Source organism: Drosophila elegans, unplaced genomic scaffold (assembly GCF_018152505.1).
Source record: "Drosophila elegans isolate 14027-0461.03 unplaced genomic scaffold, ASM1815250v1 contig_468, whole genome shotgun sequence".
In the NCBI taxonomy this organism is placed as follows: Eukaryota; Metazoa; Arthropoda; class Insecta; order Diptera; family Drosophilidae; genus Drosophila; species Drosophila elegans.
The window spans coordinates 3,738,932-3,754,173 of record NW_024545855.1 but is presented as its reverse complement, the minus strand read 5'-3'; the positions used below and the strand labels follow the sequence as shown (position 1 = coordinate 3,754,173).

Sequence of the window (15,242 nt, the reverse complement as noted above, 5' to 3'; positions counted from 1 at the left end):
CAATTTAAGTTGTAAAATTCAATGGGTACATATTATTTTGGCAAATCATGGGACCAAAAAACACTGTGACTTTAAACGATAGTTTTTTAAGCCGTGCTTGCTACAGTATTTTTTCTACCACTCTTCAGTATTTTCGCTCACCTCACACACGGTCACACTCCACGCAACCTCTGCCAAAAAAAACTACGCGAAAAATATGCCATAAAAAGCGAGATTCGAGCGTGTTTATTTAGCTTTTGCGGGTAACAAAGTGCGCAGCAGCAGCGGGCCGATCCGTGCCCCACCCACAACCCACGCCCGCCGCCCAAGGACACATAGCAAACCGGCAGGAAGATGGCGGATCCGCTGAGTCTGCTGCGGCAGTACAACATAAACAAAAAGGAGATTGTCGAGCGCGACAGTCAGATAATCTTTGGCGAATTCTCCTGGCCGAAAAGCGTAAAGACCAACTATCTCAAATATGGGTGAGTATACGAAGCATATGGTGTATGGTCTGCAATATTAACAAATCCATTCCAGCTCCGGCAAGAAGGGCGCTCCACGTGAGTACTACACGCTGGAGTGCCTGCTGTACCTGCTCAAGAATGTGATGCTGCAGCACTCGGTGTATGTGCGTCAGTGTGCCGCCGAGGATATACCCGCCGTGAATCGTCCGGATCGTAAGGAACTCCTGGCTTACCTCAATGGCGAGACCCCGACCTGTGCCAGCATCGACAAGAGTGCGCCCCTGGAGATTCCCACGCAGGTGAAGCGGGCGGCCGAAGGCGAACCCTCCAGCGTGGAGGTGGCCGCCAAGAAGGCCCGCTTCGAGGAGACCCAGGTGCAGAAGGTGCGCGAGCAGCTGGCCGCCCGCTGGGATGTCAATCAGAAGGAGACCGCCGTCAACATGGACAACATCAAGTCGTTGTCCGAAACGATGTCCGTGGAGAAGATCGCGGCCATCAAGGCCAAGCGTTTGGCCAACAAGCGTACGACCATCAAGCGAACGGACAACGATGAGACCATGGGCACGGATTTGCGGGCCATCCTCGACTACGATGTGGACTCCACCAAGGACATCATTAGCCGCGAGCGGCAGTGGCGCACGCGCACCTCCATTCTGCAAAGCACGGGCAAAATCTTTGCCAAGAACATCTTCGCCATGCTGCAGGGCATCAAGGCGCGCGAGGAGGGACGCAATCGCCCCCAGGCTCCCAATCCCATCAAGATGCCGGAGCCGGCGAGAATAGCCAAGCCACAGCCGCAGCTGTCGCAGTACAATCGTTACGATCAGGAGCGTTTCAATCGTCAGAAGGAGGAGACCGAGGGCTTCAAGATCGACACGCTGGGCACGTACCACGGCATGTCGCTGAAATCCGTGACGGAGGGTTCACTGGCACAGCGCAAGGCGCAGGCAAACAATCTGGTTGTGCCGGGTGCAACACCGAATTCGGGAATCCCCGGACCAATTGCCGGTCGTCCCAAGGAGCTGCTGCCCACGGCACAGGCCCGCCAGCTGCCTTCCTCCAATGGGCCATCGAAGCGACCCTCCCGAACACCCATCATCATCATACCGTCTGCCAACACAAGCCTCATCACCATGCTCAACGTCAAAGACATCCTGCAGGAGCTGCGCTTCATGTCCACTGCCGAGAAAAAGCTGCAGGGCTGCCAACGCGAGAGCGAAGTGCTGCTACAGGTGCGTTTTTAAGTGACTAACATACTCACTTTTGGTTTTGCATATCATTAAGATGGACTGTCTTTTAGTGCACCATCAGGTGTGCTTCTGGCTTTGTAGTGGGTTTCACGTTGAGGTATAATTTTGTTAGAATCATGTGTTGTTCTTCAGTAATTCCATGAAAATGTATATTGCAGTTTTCATTACTATAATTATACAATTGGTATTTGTATTTGCTTTGTTATAGATTCAAAGACAAAAACAGCACCTCCCTTCAGGTTGATTTCACATTAAAGTATGATTGAAACTATAATTTGTAAAATCGGATTTAAAGTTGATGCAAAATAGAGACCTCTTCATCAGGTGTTCTTCTGTTTGAGTTTAAAATTATACTAAAACTAGAACAATTGAAAATATAATCCAATAATCCAAGCAGAAAGATGTTGTCTTTACACAAAACTATATTCTTTCTTTTTATTAATATAGTAATATTATTTTAAATTGTACTAGCTTGGTTTACAAATTCAAAGATATAGAACATTTTCAAGATTTTCTGATTATTTAGTTTAATAAACATACGTTTTAAGTTGTCCTAAAGTTCAAAGAGAGAAAAAAAAACTTATTTGTCTTCCATATTTCTCCATAGCGCAAACGGAACAATCAGACTGTGTCCTACCGGGTGATAGACAATCCCATCAAGCTCTCGCAACAGGATTGGCAGCGGGTGGTGGCCGTCTTCGTAATGGGACCACAGTGGCAGTTCAAGGGCTGGCCCTGGGACGGCAATCCCGTCGAGATATTCTCAAAGAGTCAGTATCAATGTCGCCCCGCTTGAGTAATTTATTCATTTAGTTTCATTTTATACTCCACGGCAGTTTGCGCCTTTCACTTGTGCTTTAGCGAACTGAAATTGGACTCCAATGTGGAGCGCTGGTCTGTGACACTGCTGCGACTCTCGCAAAACAAGCGGCATCTGGATCGGGCTGTGCTTAGCAAATTCTGGGAAACTTTGGACAAGTGAGTGCCTTAGCACTATTAAGTGCTTACATATAAGATTTCCATTCAACTTATAACAAATGTTTGTTGGTTATAAATTCATGTAGTCGATTAAGATTCTTAAAAATTTATTTCGGTCCGTTTTATGGATTCTATCAGCAAACAATAATCTTAATTATTATGCAAGCTATTATTGCAAATAGGACATTGAATATATTTTATATGAAACCCAATATATAGGATCAAATTTATTTTTAGTACAAAAATTTGATGGGTACATACCATATTTAATTTGCCTTTTTAACATATAGTTTTTATCCACTTTATTAAAACATAATTTTAAATTTTTTCTATAATTTTTCAGATATATGGCCAAGTACAAGCCCGATTTGCGGTTTTAACCTTCACCGTATCCTTTTAACATTCTGTTGAAGAATCTTTATTGCAATGATGACACCTGCACAGTCTCACAACACCACTCCGAATTAGTTACCATTATTCTATGCGATCTGCATCTTATAAGCAATGAAGACCGAAGACCAACCCGTATGTGGGTCATCTGGCCCGTCCAAGTTCCCCATTAAGCCTGCAGTAATAGACCCGCGTGCAGTTAGAGGATAAGCTAAACAGTTTGTTGTTCGACTTGTACAATGTAAACTATAAAACAAACGGATCCGAAATCAAGTAATTTGTATTCTTAGTGATAATAAAAAGTTACAAGCCATTTTGTTTCGGTTATGAAACCATGAGGTTGACATAATTGGCATTTATTTGGCTGCAATTATACTTAAGCTATTTCAACAATGGAAAGAGTGGAAGTTAGAGAATTACTTTTAAATTTCTCCGACGATAAGGTTGCTTACCCCATTTCATGCCCCCACCAAAGCCATAAAACCAACGTAATCGAAGTTAGATTCCATTTGTTTATATTGCAAAATAATTGTATGTGTAGCGTACAATCGTTATGTTAAGCGTTTGGTCAGTAGAACTACTCTATAGGTTAGCGGTTTAAATAAAAAATACTATTTCTCGGCCAGCGAAGATTGGTCCATAGGATCTTCAGGAGGACGTGCGTTCGCAGAACTGGTTCTTTGCCGCCTTCAGGGTGTTGTGCATCAGCATGGCCACCGTCATTGGACCAACGCCGCCAGGCACTGGTGTGATGTGTCCTGCGACCTGGCGTACTTCTGAAAATATATAAAGGATAAGAGGATTAGAGATTTGTCTTTCAAGCTTGACAAAAAATAAGGTAGTAACGCCAGTTGCAGCTTTTTCTTTGGATTTTTTTTTACGAAAACTACAAAACTGTTTTAAACGATTAATATATATTATCCAAAAGTAATTATGAATGTTTAATACCTTTCAATAATTTTTGTTATCAAAAAATACTGTGTAAATTTCTTAAAAAAGATCTCTAAATTCTGTTTTGCGCTGACCAAATTTTAAGTGAACTGTTTACTATGAACCAAAAATTGTTTCAAAATCTATTGAGTTAAGTAGCTAAATCTATTGTCTATTTGACGCTATTTTGTTTATTTAAAAAAATCAACAATTATCCGAACAAAAAGATAACATTTTTATGTACGAAGTTATTGACCTCCTACAAGTTATTTTGGTCACCCATAAATGCTATTTCGCGAAAAACGCTATAAAGGTTTTAAGTTAATTTTATGTAATATCTTTGTTAAATTTATTTGTATTGACTTTAAATTAAGGACGTATAGTTATATTTTTTTTTTAATTCATATTTGAGAACAAGTGAGGACACTTACCTTCGAAATCGACATCTCCGACCAACTTGAATTTGCCGGTCTTCTCGTCCTTGATGCGATTGATGCCCACGTCGATGACACAGGCTCCGGGCTTGACCATGTCCTTGGTGATTAGACCGGGCTTGCCCACGGCCACCACAATGATGTCGGCCTGGCGGCAGTAGCGAGCCAGCTCCTTGGGCGGCGTGTACCTGTGGCAGATGGTCACCGTGGCGTCCAGAGCCTGGGTGGCATACTTTCCATCCGCGTGCAGCAGGATGGCCATCGGCAGGCTGACGTTCTTGGAGCGACCAACCACCACGGCATTGCGTCCATGGGTTTCGATGTTGAGGTGCTCCAGCAATCGCTTGACGCCCAATGGTGTGGCCGGAACAATGCCATCCATGTCCAGGGCCAATCTGCCGATATTCAGCTCGTTGAAGCCATCCACATCCTTGTTCACGTCCACTGCATTGCAGATGGTGCGTTCGTCGATGTGCTCCGGCACTGGCAGTTGCACCAGCACACCCGTAACACGCTGATCCTGGTTCAGCTCGGCAATCACCTGGAGGAGCTCCTCCTGCGTGGTGGACTCGGGCAGCACCTTTGTCTCACTGGAGATTCCCACCTCACGGCAGGCGGTCATCTTATTCTGCACGTACTTCTCGCTGGCCGGATCCTTGCCCACAATCACGGCCGTGAGATGGGGCACCGGATGGCCAGCGGCCACTAACTCCTTCAGCTCGCTGCCCAGCTGGCGGCGGATGTCCGCGGCGATGCTTTTGCCATCGATGATTTGAGCCATGTTGCTGGAACAGAAATCAAACGAAAACATATTATTTTATATTCAAATATTAAATATATGTCGTTTGAAATATATATGTAGTTCCAGATATCAGAATGTTGGTTTGTACAAGTTATGCAAGTTATTGCATACAGAAAACATATTAAAATGGTATATATAATGTTGTTCTTAGAGATGTTCTTAAAAGATTATCAGGTTTTTATTGAAAATAATAGTAAGTTATAAATATATAGCAGCGTAATTAATAATTTTGTTGTCTTTAAACCTTAATATTATCCCCACAAAAGTTAAAAATATTATAAAAACAAATTAAAAATGTTTAGAGCCTAATTTATTATGCCCCTTAAAGTGAGTCTTTAAAGTTTACAGCATCATCAAAGTCATAATTACACTCGAGGCATAGTTACACAGATAGAATACACTTCATTTGTTGCAAGATACAAAATGGTTTTAAATAAGTATTTAATTTAAAAAAAAAATGTTTGAAAGCCAATTTATTGTATATTTAAGTCCCTAAAAACTGGATTTTTAATTTTTATAGTTTAAAACCTTATAAACCCATATATTATTTTGTTAAACATCATGTCGTATGATATAAAACCCAAAATAGTGCATTTTTTTTAGAAATCTTTAGCTAGAAAATTATCTAAGGAACAGTGTAGTATTTTAAGAACTACATCATATATCTCTACAAATTTTATTTTGTCGAAATTGTATTTTTTACGATATTCCTGAATCTAGTTAGCAAGGTCATAAAAAGAGAATGTCGCCAAAAGATAAGGCCCTGCTGCAAAAATCCCCGCCTGTCAATGCGGTTGCGCTGCAGTAGTTCCCCCAGATCGCACATGTATGTGTGTCGTGTGATTCACCCACTTGTTTACCAAAAGAGAAGTGCGGGCGGGAACGAAAAAAATTTTCCTTGTGATTCCCCGTTCTCAGAATGTACTTGTACTCGTTGGATGCGTTGTTCTGTATTATCGGTTAAGAGAAAAGCATTTATATTCATGACCTCATCCATTCAGGGAAACAATTTAACACACACTCGAAAAACACCCAAATGGATGGAAATTATTCAAATTACCTATATTTTGGAAATAATTACCTTAGTGATGGAAATTTGTCACTTATTAGGCCAACCTCTTTAAAATGTAAGTCATTTTGTATACATTTAAAGTTAAATTGGGGTTTTGAGTGTTAAAGTATTATAGTTTTCAAATTCAATAAGATAGAACCGCAAATATAATGCCTATATTTATAAGATCAAATTTTAACAGGGCCCTACACACAGAAAAAAACATATGTAAAATTGTTAATTTTGGTTTTAAGAAGATAAGATTACCTATTTGTGTGTTTTATTCTGTGTGTTGGTGCTAGTTTCAATGAAAAGTAACATTATTAAATTCCACGAAATTTAAAACAAAAATTTAGCCATATACGAGTGGCGCAATTTTTAGAGATAAGTATAGTTATAAAACTAAGGTACTTTATTGATCAACATGTTCAATACAAAATCAAGTTGTTTCTGTTTTGAGAGGGATTGGGTTTGGGGTGTACATGGGAGGAAGAGGAGTAACCTAGGACCTAATGTAAATCTCGATCTAGAAGTGCGTAGGCCTTTGCATCGATTGTCTCAAGGGCGCGGGCAAATGCTGCAAACTCCTCACTGGCGCCGTTTTCCAGGATGTGATCCAATAGACCATCGGCACTCAGCCAGAGAAAGATGAACTGCTCCAGATTGGCTTGGCGGGCCACCTGCTTCCATTTGGCCAGACTGGGATCTGGCCCATGTCCCAGTGGCTCATTGAGCAGCGCACTGAGTTGGTCGTACAGCGACTTGTTCCTGAGCAGCAGCTGCAGTTTGTGACGCGGAACGGGCTCCATTTCGGCATCTTCACTGGTCGCCGCCACTGATTGCCGTGCTCGTCGACCGGAGCTCAAGTCCAATTCCTCGGGATCCTCGTCCTCTGTTTTGATATCCATCTCCTCGGACTTGATCTCCAGCTGGCCAGCCTCGCTGCTCTCATCCGAGGATGAGTCTATCTCCTCCTTGACCTTTCGCGGAATCCAGGTCATGGCGCATCCATCACTCTTTTCCGGATACACCTTCTCCAGCAGCTGAACCACCCGCTCGTTTGCCTTGTGCCTGGCCAACTCCAGTGGCGTATAGCCTGCGGCATTTCGTGCCTGCAGAATGTCGGTGAGGTTTTGATTCTGGGCATCCAAAATGAGCACGAGTAGCTCCACATTTTGCTCGAGCACAGCCATGTGCAGGGCATTGTTTCCGTCCATTGTGTTGGCCACGCTAATCGAACTCCGGTCATGACTGATCAGTTTCTTGGCCACATCGTACCGGTTCTGCCGGATGGCCATGTGCAATGGCGTGAGCCCATCGTCGTTCTTCAGCGAGAGATCCAATTGCATCATGGTGGGCTGTCCCTTCAGGAAGCTCTCCACGCAGTTAATGTGCTCCTCCTTAACGGCCAAATGCAAGGGCGTGTTGCCCGCGTGGTTCTGCTGATTGGGGCTTACCTCTAGGCCCATCAAGGGACGTATGTAGTGCGGTCGATCGTGCTGACAGGCCACATGCAACGCACTGTCTCCATCCGCATTCAATGCACTGCTGGCCAGCTCGCTCAGCTTAAAGTGATTCATTACCTGTATCGTCCTGATGGCCAACTTCAGGTTGTCCTTTTTGTAGCTAATCACCTCGTGCAGCAACGTATCGTTGTTGTCGTTCTTCAAAGCGTGATCTGTGAATAGTTCTTCTACTCGGCGGCGCGAGGTCTCGGCCCCCATCGTTGTTCGTTGTTCGAAGATCTTGAATATAGCACTCAGGTACTGAGTGGTGAGGCTTCGACCCGACGACGACGATGACGGCATCACTTCGGAACGCCCATGGCCATCTGCCTGCAGCTCGCCCATGTCCAGATTGCAGATCTTCTCCAGCTCGTCCGAGTTGTGCTCTATAAGCTTGCGGAAGTTTTCCGAGTTGATCAAATCATTCAGATGCATTTCGCGACCAAACTCCTGACTGATTGTCTGATCGTGGTGCGAGAAGTTTGGCAATCCATTGGGTGGCTGCGCCAGGGCCAATATTTTGGGAAGATCCAGGGAATTATTGGAGCTCGGATTGCCGGAACTGCTGCTGTTGGCCGAGGAGCAGGTGCGTCGGCGTTTCCTAGACACGATCGCATCGCGCGGCTTGTAGCGGAAGGGCAGCGACGGATAGGATCGCTCGTCGTCGGAGGGACGTATCAGCTCAATGGAAACGCCCACCTCACGGTCCACATCCTTGTCTTTGTACGGAGGCGTCTGGCACACAATGGCATACTGGTGGTGGACATCCGATTCCCGGAACTTGGCAAAGGCCTCCCACACGGTCTCGCCATCCTCGTCCTCCTCGAAGAAGCGCACCTTAATGTTCTTCTTGCTGACCTTCTCCACCAGCAATATAAGCTCATCGTTGCCCATTACTCCGCCCGTGGGCTTGCTCAGCCGCACGATTTTCAGGTCTCCGGTTTGCGCCGACTTCCGGTTGTTGATCGCATTACTGTACACGGGCGGAGCAATGGGCACCCAGGTGCCGTTGTCCTCGATCTTGAAGGCCTCGAAGCAGAGACGCACCTAAAAATGGCGGGAGATTGGTTAATAAGCTGATAACTGGAGTGTTACCGGGTCTCATAAGGTAACCAAGCTAATTTCTTTCCTTTTAGTGAGTGTTTTATGTTTGTCTCGCTAAGTTGGCGCAATTTCTAAATAATTCTAAGTATTCTTAGTAAAGGAAAGTTTTAAAATTGTTGATTTATTCTGATTTATGTGTAAATTATAAAGCGCCAAACTTTATATTCCACTCACTTAAGTGAGAAACTCAGCTCTTTTTGGCTGCGAAGAAGAACCCACCTGGTTAAGATTCATGTCCTTGGCCTCACGCTCCGTCTCCTGGTGCAGCTCCTGCATCTGTTTGGTGGACAACTCGCGACGGTTCATCTGGAAGACCAGGCGATCCTGCTTCTTCTTGCAGAGCTCCTCGAAGATGTACTTCTTGGCGGTGTGTATGATGCCCATGTTGATGAACTGGGCCACATAGCCCCGATCCTTGGACACGTGCAGATCATGGGGATCACAGACATCCCGTTCGTCCTTGCGCACCACCAACTGATGGGAATGGGGGCTGTCCAGATTGGTTTGGAACAGACTGCAACGGATGACGGCGGGTCCGTCGTAGTTATAAAGGCTGACCTCCGGGAAGGTTTTGGGCGTCCTCTTGGAGTTGGCCCCGTTCAGGGATCCATGTGTTCCATGCATTTCGCTCTTGTAGCGAAACCGGAACTTCTCCACCGGTTGCTCCACGATTCTCAGCTGCGGCACGTGTTTGCTATCGCCGCCAGCCGCCAGTCCGTTTTGCTGGTATCCAAAGAGCTGGCCGCCAGGAGCGGGAGGCACTGCAGCGGGCACATAGTACTGATGATCCATGTACATGTTGCCAAACCCTTGGGCATTCGCAACTCCAGCGGAATTTATCAAATTGCTGGCGTCGAATTGTTGGCTCAACAGCTGATGTTGGTATGGTGAGTTTGGCAGCGCCAGCGGCTGTGGTGAGTTGCCGGCTGGCAAGTTCAGATTGGCAAAATCCGTTTGCAGGGCCATCGTTTCGGGGGAGTGGGCGGGCGACAAGGATTGGGTGGTGGAGGTGGGGGAGTTGCCACTACTGTATCCACTTGTGCTGGATGCATCGTTCATGAAAAGCACATTTTTGCCCTTGTCCAAATCGTAGTATTGATTCATTTTCGTCGTTGTTTCTTTATCAAGCAAATATTTTTCCTGTTTATTGCGTCGTTATAATTCCAAAAACTGAACCGCTGACTTTGCCGAGCGAAACACTAATGATCGAAGCGCGCTGCTCCGATCGACTATTCGTTTTTGGGTACTTCCCCGATGTCGCGGCGAATGGGAAATTATCTGCTGCGGCCACGTCGCGATGACTCACGGGTTTTTCAGGCGCGCCGCTCCGTGTGATTTTTTTGCCTGCTATACTATATATTCTCCGATTCGCGGTTCTTGTTTACACAGCGAAATCACACTCTATATTCGCGCACACAGATAGTAATTCTGGCATGCTCCGATACATATGTGTAACACATATATGGAATGGCAGCGCAGCGGATCGCTAACTTTAATGCGCCACTGCTGGAACGAAAATGAGCGCAGGCCTTGCACTAAATCAAGTAATAACGCTCGCCAGCTAAACGCTCACGAGCTGATAACAGGTTTAAGCTGTCCGCGACGAGCTTTCGGGACAGCTTTTCACACGGCAAGTACTATTCACGTAATTAATTTGAATACCTTAATTCAACACACACCACGCACACAACCGTGTAATTCATAGAAAAGCGACTTGCCAGAGTTGTCACAGAAATTGGATTGGGTGGCAACGCCCCAAACAGCTGTTTTGAGATCTAAAGGTGAGCGCGTGATTAAGTTTTTATTTCAATCCCTCGTGACTTTTTATTCTTAAAAGCACAAATGTAATATATTTTTCATGATAGGTTTTGTTTAAAAATAAACGCTGCTTTATGCTTAAAACAACTTTTGTTGCAGAATTGTTGGAATAGTAATATTTTTCACGAATAAAATACAAAATATATAAATACCGGAAATAAGCTAAGCAAATTTGTAAAATAATTATGTAGGATTCTTAAATTTAGTTAATCACGACAAGAAAAAAGTTCTTGCGTAAATCAAAATAGGGGTATTTTGCAAAACACATTTAAGTCACGCACGCATCTCCAACACACGCTTTGTTTTTCTTTCGTTTACTTTTATATCACGTTTTTGTTCCGAACGGGTTGAACTTACTTTTTTATAAACGTATGTACGCACCTGGAGAATGACTTGCCGGAATAATTCCGGGAAACTACATTTGCAATAGATCCTAAAGATCTTCGCAGCATTATGGAAAAACTTTTATCAACACAGAATTGCTATATCCAAAAAACACTTATGTATGTACATATGTGGTATGATAGAAAAACTGAGGCGATTTAATTTCCTTTGCCACTGGACACACCCACAGATACAGATAAAGCCGACCTGTTGCTAGGCTGCAATTTGTATAAATAAATATATATATTTAGCTTCGTTGCACTTTTTTCGAACTTGACCCCTTTCACTTCGCGTTGTTCTATTCCTCTTCCTCTTGTTACCATGCCCAGGCATCTGTGTGTGTGTGCGTGCCTGTGTATGTGCTTTCTCACCTTATCAATTGGCGTTTTGTTTATTTTGATAATAAATTAGCACCGAAAAACATAAACAAATCAGGGTCCTGACTTTTCAAGCTTCTGTCTAGGGCTAGAATTATAATAGACAGGCCATCAAAATTGTGCTGTAATCAGCTATTTTTTTAAGATCGAGGAAAACTCGTTTTTGTGACTTGATTAGAAATAAACGTGTCTACAGAGAGCCTATTAAAAGTTCTTTAGTGGAAAGTTTTTATTTTTTTCGGTTTAATTTTTACTATTTTTCACATGTGTTTACCTTTCCTTGTCTCACTTGGAATTTTCCCTGCTGGAAAATTCGAACTGCACTGTTTGCCGGATACTAATCGACTGTATAGAACCGATCTTTTTTGAGCCCCCGCACGTGTTGTTCCCAAACCCACGGATTCTTCGTAGTTTTTTTTGGATAAAAGCTTTTGCGTGAGCGAGAGAGCGCGACTTAGAAATTTCAGCTGTATCGCGTGGAAGCTTATAAACAGTTAACGGAAAAAGTATACATCAAGAAGCCAAGGTCGTGAAAATCGGTATTTTAACCGTTACGAGTATCGGTAAATTTTAAATTTCACCTTATGGTGAAAAAATATACAAAATTCACTAGCCCCTTCGAGCAAACGTTTCAATATTTTATATTATCGGCTTAGGATCTTGCCTTTCGTTTTTGTTGTGTCAATCTGCGACACGAGTTATTTTGCAGCAGTATGTTTTTTTTCACGAGACGGATGACGAAATCTGATTTCCGATTACTGCACTCGGAGATTGATAGATGGCATTTAGCCGATGACGTCAAATTGCTCCCCAGGGGGCCGAATATACTCCATAACCCATCGTCTCCCGCTGATAAGCCTTTATATGCAACCCCCTGACCGCCTATGCCATGAGTTATAGAACTGATGCCCGATCGCCTGGTAACTGGCGATCTCTGTTTTTAGTCGGAGGAAAAACAATGCAAGCGTCATTAAAAATGTTATTCGCGGACGAAGATTGCGCCTGTTTTGGGTTGAAAAACATGTTATTTTCGAAAAGAGATCGCCGATAAGCCATGGAAAGTGCGAGTGGCTGTGAATGCCCAATGGGAGCGTTGAATCATAAGCAACACCATTTATTTAAGAGTGGAATTTTTACCTCAAAATGTTATTGAATTGGTTTCCATTTGGAGCAAAATAAAATCTTGCGTTATTAGAACTTTCCGATGTAAATTTGTGTTTGCTTAACTGGCAACTTAAAAATATGTTTTAGAAATGATGTCCTAGTTATTTAAAATATGGCTAAAATCTAAGCAAATGTCAAAAAATGAATTTTCTTGCACGTGAACTTAGAAAAAAGTTAAAAGGATATACATTATCCATAATTTTTCAAGTTTCAAAATGATCTTGACAAACAATTAGCTGGTAGGGCTTAATTGTTAAGATTAAATCGTATGCAATCCACACTTCATTATTGATTTACTTTTATTGATTTTATCAATAACATTTTTTTTATTTTTATATATTTAGCAGCTTCAGCAACTTGTATTAATAGGCAGTAGCGATATTTATTAAATATGTTTTTTACTCAAACTCACCTTGTGAATCTCATTTTCAGGAAGTTGTAATATTTCTTGTAATCACTTTATATTTGTATAACTTTTTAATTGGAGCGAATGCTTTGCCACTGATATACTTTTAAGATTGTGAAATGTTTTTAAATATATATATTTTTTAACGATTTGTTATTTATGCACTTGCTTAAAGACTTGTCGCGTTTGAATATTTAAAAACAGCGGTCTGCCGCCCTTTTTATGCACGAAAATACCGTGGATTTTTTAGTGGAATCGAGGAAAATACTATCTTTTTCGGTATTTCTTAGCCCACGCTGCCTGGCCACACTGAAGAAAAAGAAAACAAGTCGCAGAATCACGATACACCATTGCAATTTACACACAATCCCTTGCATTTGCATCTCCGATGCCCACAAACTGGCGATGAAGCCCCAGACCAAGCGAAAGTCCTTCCCCTTCAATGCGCCCCCGCCGGGAGGAATCATGGAGTTCGGATTCGGGAGCTGCAGCAGCAACTTTAATGCGGAGAACGACCTGGTAAAGTGGCAGCACAAGCGGAAATCGGAGCAGCAGGCGACGGCAGTGCTGTGAGTGCTATATCCCCCCTAAAAAGATATATTCCTAATAATAATCTGGTTACTGCTCTCACTTTTTAGACCCCCCAAGATGCTTATAACCGAGGAGCGGATTACTCAGCACTTCAGCGGACTGTCGTTGGATCCGAAGATCAATGTGGCCTCCTCCGCCGTCGGCGGCAGCAACAACAACAGCGTGGTGGGCAGCGTTACCGGCGGACTGGTGACTGATGACATACCGTCCACCAGCACCGGCAAGACCCATCATCATCCCAATCCCGCCTACCAAATGGCGGCCATGGAGCTGGAGGAAAAGCTGCGGAACGCCAATCGCATTGTGATCTGCGATGGCCTAAAGGGATCGCCGGGATCGGGTCCCGGAGCAGCACCCCCAGTGATCCCACCCGAGTGGCTAATGAAAGCCATACCACGTCCCTGCACCGCCTTGGTGCCCTGGCAACCATCACCGCTACAGATCCCAATGCCCAATGGTCCCAAGATTGTGGCCCCACCTCCAATTATGGCACCGCCCATGGTTGGAGCTCCGCCAGCTGTCCAGGAACTGGACGACTATGACGACGATCTGGAGTTCTTTGAGAACAACAACACGTGCAGTGTGAATCTTAACAAGTCTGAGCAGGAGCACATGGATGAGGACCTGTAGCCCATAGCCATATATATCTCTAAAGAATAAGCATAACATTGTGGAGAATTGTATGTCCGTATTCGTAAGAACACACAGTTGATAGCATGCAAGAATACTCCCTCTCCTTATTTTGTATTACTATTGAAAATAGATAGATGTATGTGATCAAATCCGATTTGGCCGACTGGAATGTTCGTTAATAACAGCAAGTGGGCCAACTGCAGACGTGAAAATCTGTCGCTAAGAAAAAACTAATTTGTAATTACTTTTTATTTCAATTTGTAAACGGATTAAAGTGTATTGAAATGTTTTAAGAAGAGGGGATAGATGGAGTTTATCAAGTCAGAAAAGCTGAATCTACAATATTAACAATAAGTCATAATATTTTATTGCTTTATTTTGTGTATTAACTTGCTAATGGTAATTTTACCTGGCACCAATATATACTTGCTTGCTATGAAATTAAAGAATAAAGGCTTTTTATTAAAAAACCAATACGTTCCAGAAAATTCGTTGCCAGGGTGGGGATTTTATTTCTAAGGATTTTGTATGAAACTAAATTCTTCAAAGGAATTCAAATCAAAATTATTTATTTTTAAAGCTTTAAGTTATATTAGACGTTGAACGATTTTTTAAAACATATTTTCCGAAAAGTTTTTAAATTTAAGAGGAATCAAACAAACTGTTAACATTTAACAGTATTACTGTGTCTCTATTCATTTGGTATTTTTGACAGCGGCTGTCTTACTGAAAAAGGTTGGAGATTGAAATTCATCGTTGTTGCTCCGCCAAACATCGACTAAGCCGATGTTCTGAAAACACTGATGAAACCGATATTTTGAAAAATCGATGTTGGCATCGAAGTTTCTCTACCTCTAGACGCGATACTAACCACGAAATGTTAGCCAAACGGCGAACTTACAGAAGAATAGAAGGAGGAAGATATTAATCCACCCCAATGTAAGTGAATCGTCGAACAGAAAGAAAAAGATGAAACCGA

General features: G+C 43.1%; 4 protein-coding genes across 6 annotated transcripts; 2 read left to right on the top strand and 2 right to left on the bottom strand.

The window, feature by feature from the left end:
- Positions 1 to 137: 137 nt before the first annotated feature.
- LOC108142975 (parafibromin) lies at positions 138 to 3,396 on the top strand. Its single transcript, XM_017267131.2, has 5 exons — positions 138 to 464; positions 520 to 1,678; positions 2,304 to 2,466; positions 2,533 to 2,674; positions 3,018 to 3,396. The coding sequence occupies exons 1-5, from the start codon at positions 334 to 336 to the stop codon at positions 3,052 to 3,054; spliced, it is 1,632 nt and encodes a 543-aa protein (XP_017122620.1). The 5' UTR covers positions 138 to 333; the 3' UTR covers positions 3,055 to 3,396.
- A 166-nt stretch (positions 3,397 to 3,562) lies between these two features.
- LOC108142976 (bifunctional methylenetetrahydrofolate dehydrogenase/cyclohydrolase, mitochondrial) lies at positions 3,563 to 13,233 on the bottom strand. 3 transcript variants are annotated; one of them, XM_017267133.2, is made up of 3 exons: positions 13,046 to 13,233; positions 4,426 to 5,213; positions 3,563 to 3,840 (listed from the first exon to the last, which is right to left on the bottom strand). In XM_017267133.2, exons 1-3 carry the CDS (start codon positions 13,057 to 13,059, stop codon positions 3,713 to 3,715), a joined length of 930 nt encoding a protein of 309 aa, XP_017122622.1. In that variant the 5' UTR covers positions 13,060 to 13,233; the 3' UTR covers positions 3,563 to 3,712. The 3 variants fall into 3 exon arrangements, with proteins under 3 accessions (XP_017122622.1, XP_017122623.1, XP_017122621.1); XM_017267134.2 differs by lacking the exon at positions 13,046 to 13,233 and adding an exon at positions 11,744 to 11,856; XM_017267132.2 differs by lacking the exon at positions 13,046 to 13,233 and adding an exon at positions 11,090 to 11,386.
- Positions 6,676 to 10,447, bottom strand: LOC108142974 (nuclear factor NF-kappa-B p110 subunit). The gene is made up of 2 exons (XM_017267130.2): positions 9,110 to 10,447; positions 6,676 to 8,833 (listed from the first exon to the last, which is right to left on the bottom strand). The coding sequence occupies exons 1-2, from the start codon at positions 9,992 to 9,994 to the stop codon at positions 6,791 to 6,793; spliced, it is 2,928 nt and encodes a 975-aa protein (XP_017122619.1). The 5' UTR covers positions 9,995 to 10,447; the 3' UTR covers positions 6,676 to 6,790.
- Positions 13,234 to 13,335: 102 nt separating the features above from the next.
- LOC108142978 lies at positions 13,336 to 14,737 on the top strand. Its single transcript, XM_017267135.2, has 2 exons — positions 13,336 to 13,608; positions 13,678 to 14,737. The coding sequence occupies exons 1-2, from the start codon at positions 13,445 to 13,447 to the stop codon at positions 14,258 to 14,260; spliced, it is 747 nt and encodes a 248-aa protein (XP_017122624.1). The 5' UTR covers positions 13,336 to 13,444; the 3' UTR covers positions 14,261 to 14,737.
- Positions 14,738 to 15,242: the final 505 nt, after the last annotated feature.

Excerpts from the sequence above, each read along its gene's own strand:
- LOC108142978 (XM_017267135.2), top strand. The coding sequence starts at position 13,445 with ATGAAGCCCCAGACCAAGCGAAAGTCCTTCCCCTTCAATGCGCCCCCG. Across the intron at positions 13,609-13,677 it reads CAGCAGGCGACGGCAGTGCT|ACCCCCCAAGATGCTTATAA; the intron begins GTGAGTGCTATA and ends CTCACTTTTTAG.
- LOC108142976 (XM_017267132.2), bottom strand. The coding sequence starts at position 11,160 with ATGCTGCGAAGATCTTTAGGATCTATTGCAAATGTAGTTTCCCGGAAT. Across the intron at positions 5,214-11,089 it reads TCCGGCAAGTCATTCTCCAG|CAACATGGCTCAAATCATCG; the intron begins GTGCGTACATAC and ends TTTCTGTTCCAG. Across the intron at positions 3,841-4,425 it reads CGGAGATGTCGATTTCGAAG|AAGTACGCCAGGTCGCAGGA; the intron begins GTAAGTGTCCTC and ends ATATATTTTCAG.
- LOC108142974 (XM_017267130.2), bottom strand. The coding sequence starts at position 9,994 with ATGAATCAATACTACGATTTGGACAAGGGCAAAAATGTGCTTTTCATG. Across the intron at positions 8,834-9,109 it reads AGGACATGAATCTTAACCAG|GTGCGTCTCTGCTTCGAGGC; the intron begins GTGGGTTCTTCT and ends CGCCATTTTTAG.
- LOC108142975 (XM_017267131.2), top strand. The coding sequence starts at position 334 with ATGGCGGATCCGCTGAGTCTGCTGCGGCAGTACAACATAAACAAAAAG. Across the intron at positions 465-519 it reads ACCAACTATCTCAAATATGG|CTCCGGCAAGAAGGGCGCTC; the intron begins GTGAGTATACGA and ends AATCCATTCCAG. Across the intron at positions 1,679-2,303 it reads AGAGCGAAGTGCTGCTACAG|CGCAAACGGAACAATCAGAC; the intron begins GTGCGTTTTTAA and ends ATTTCTCCATAG.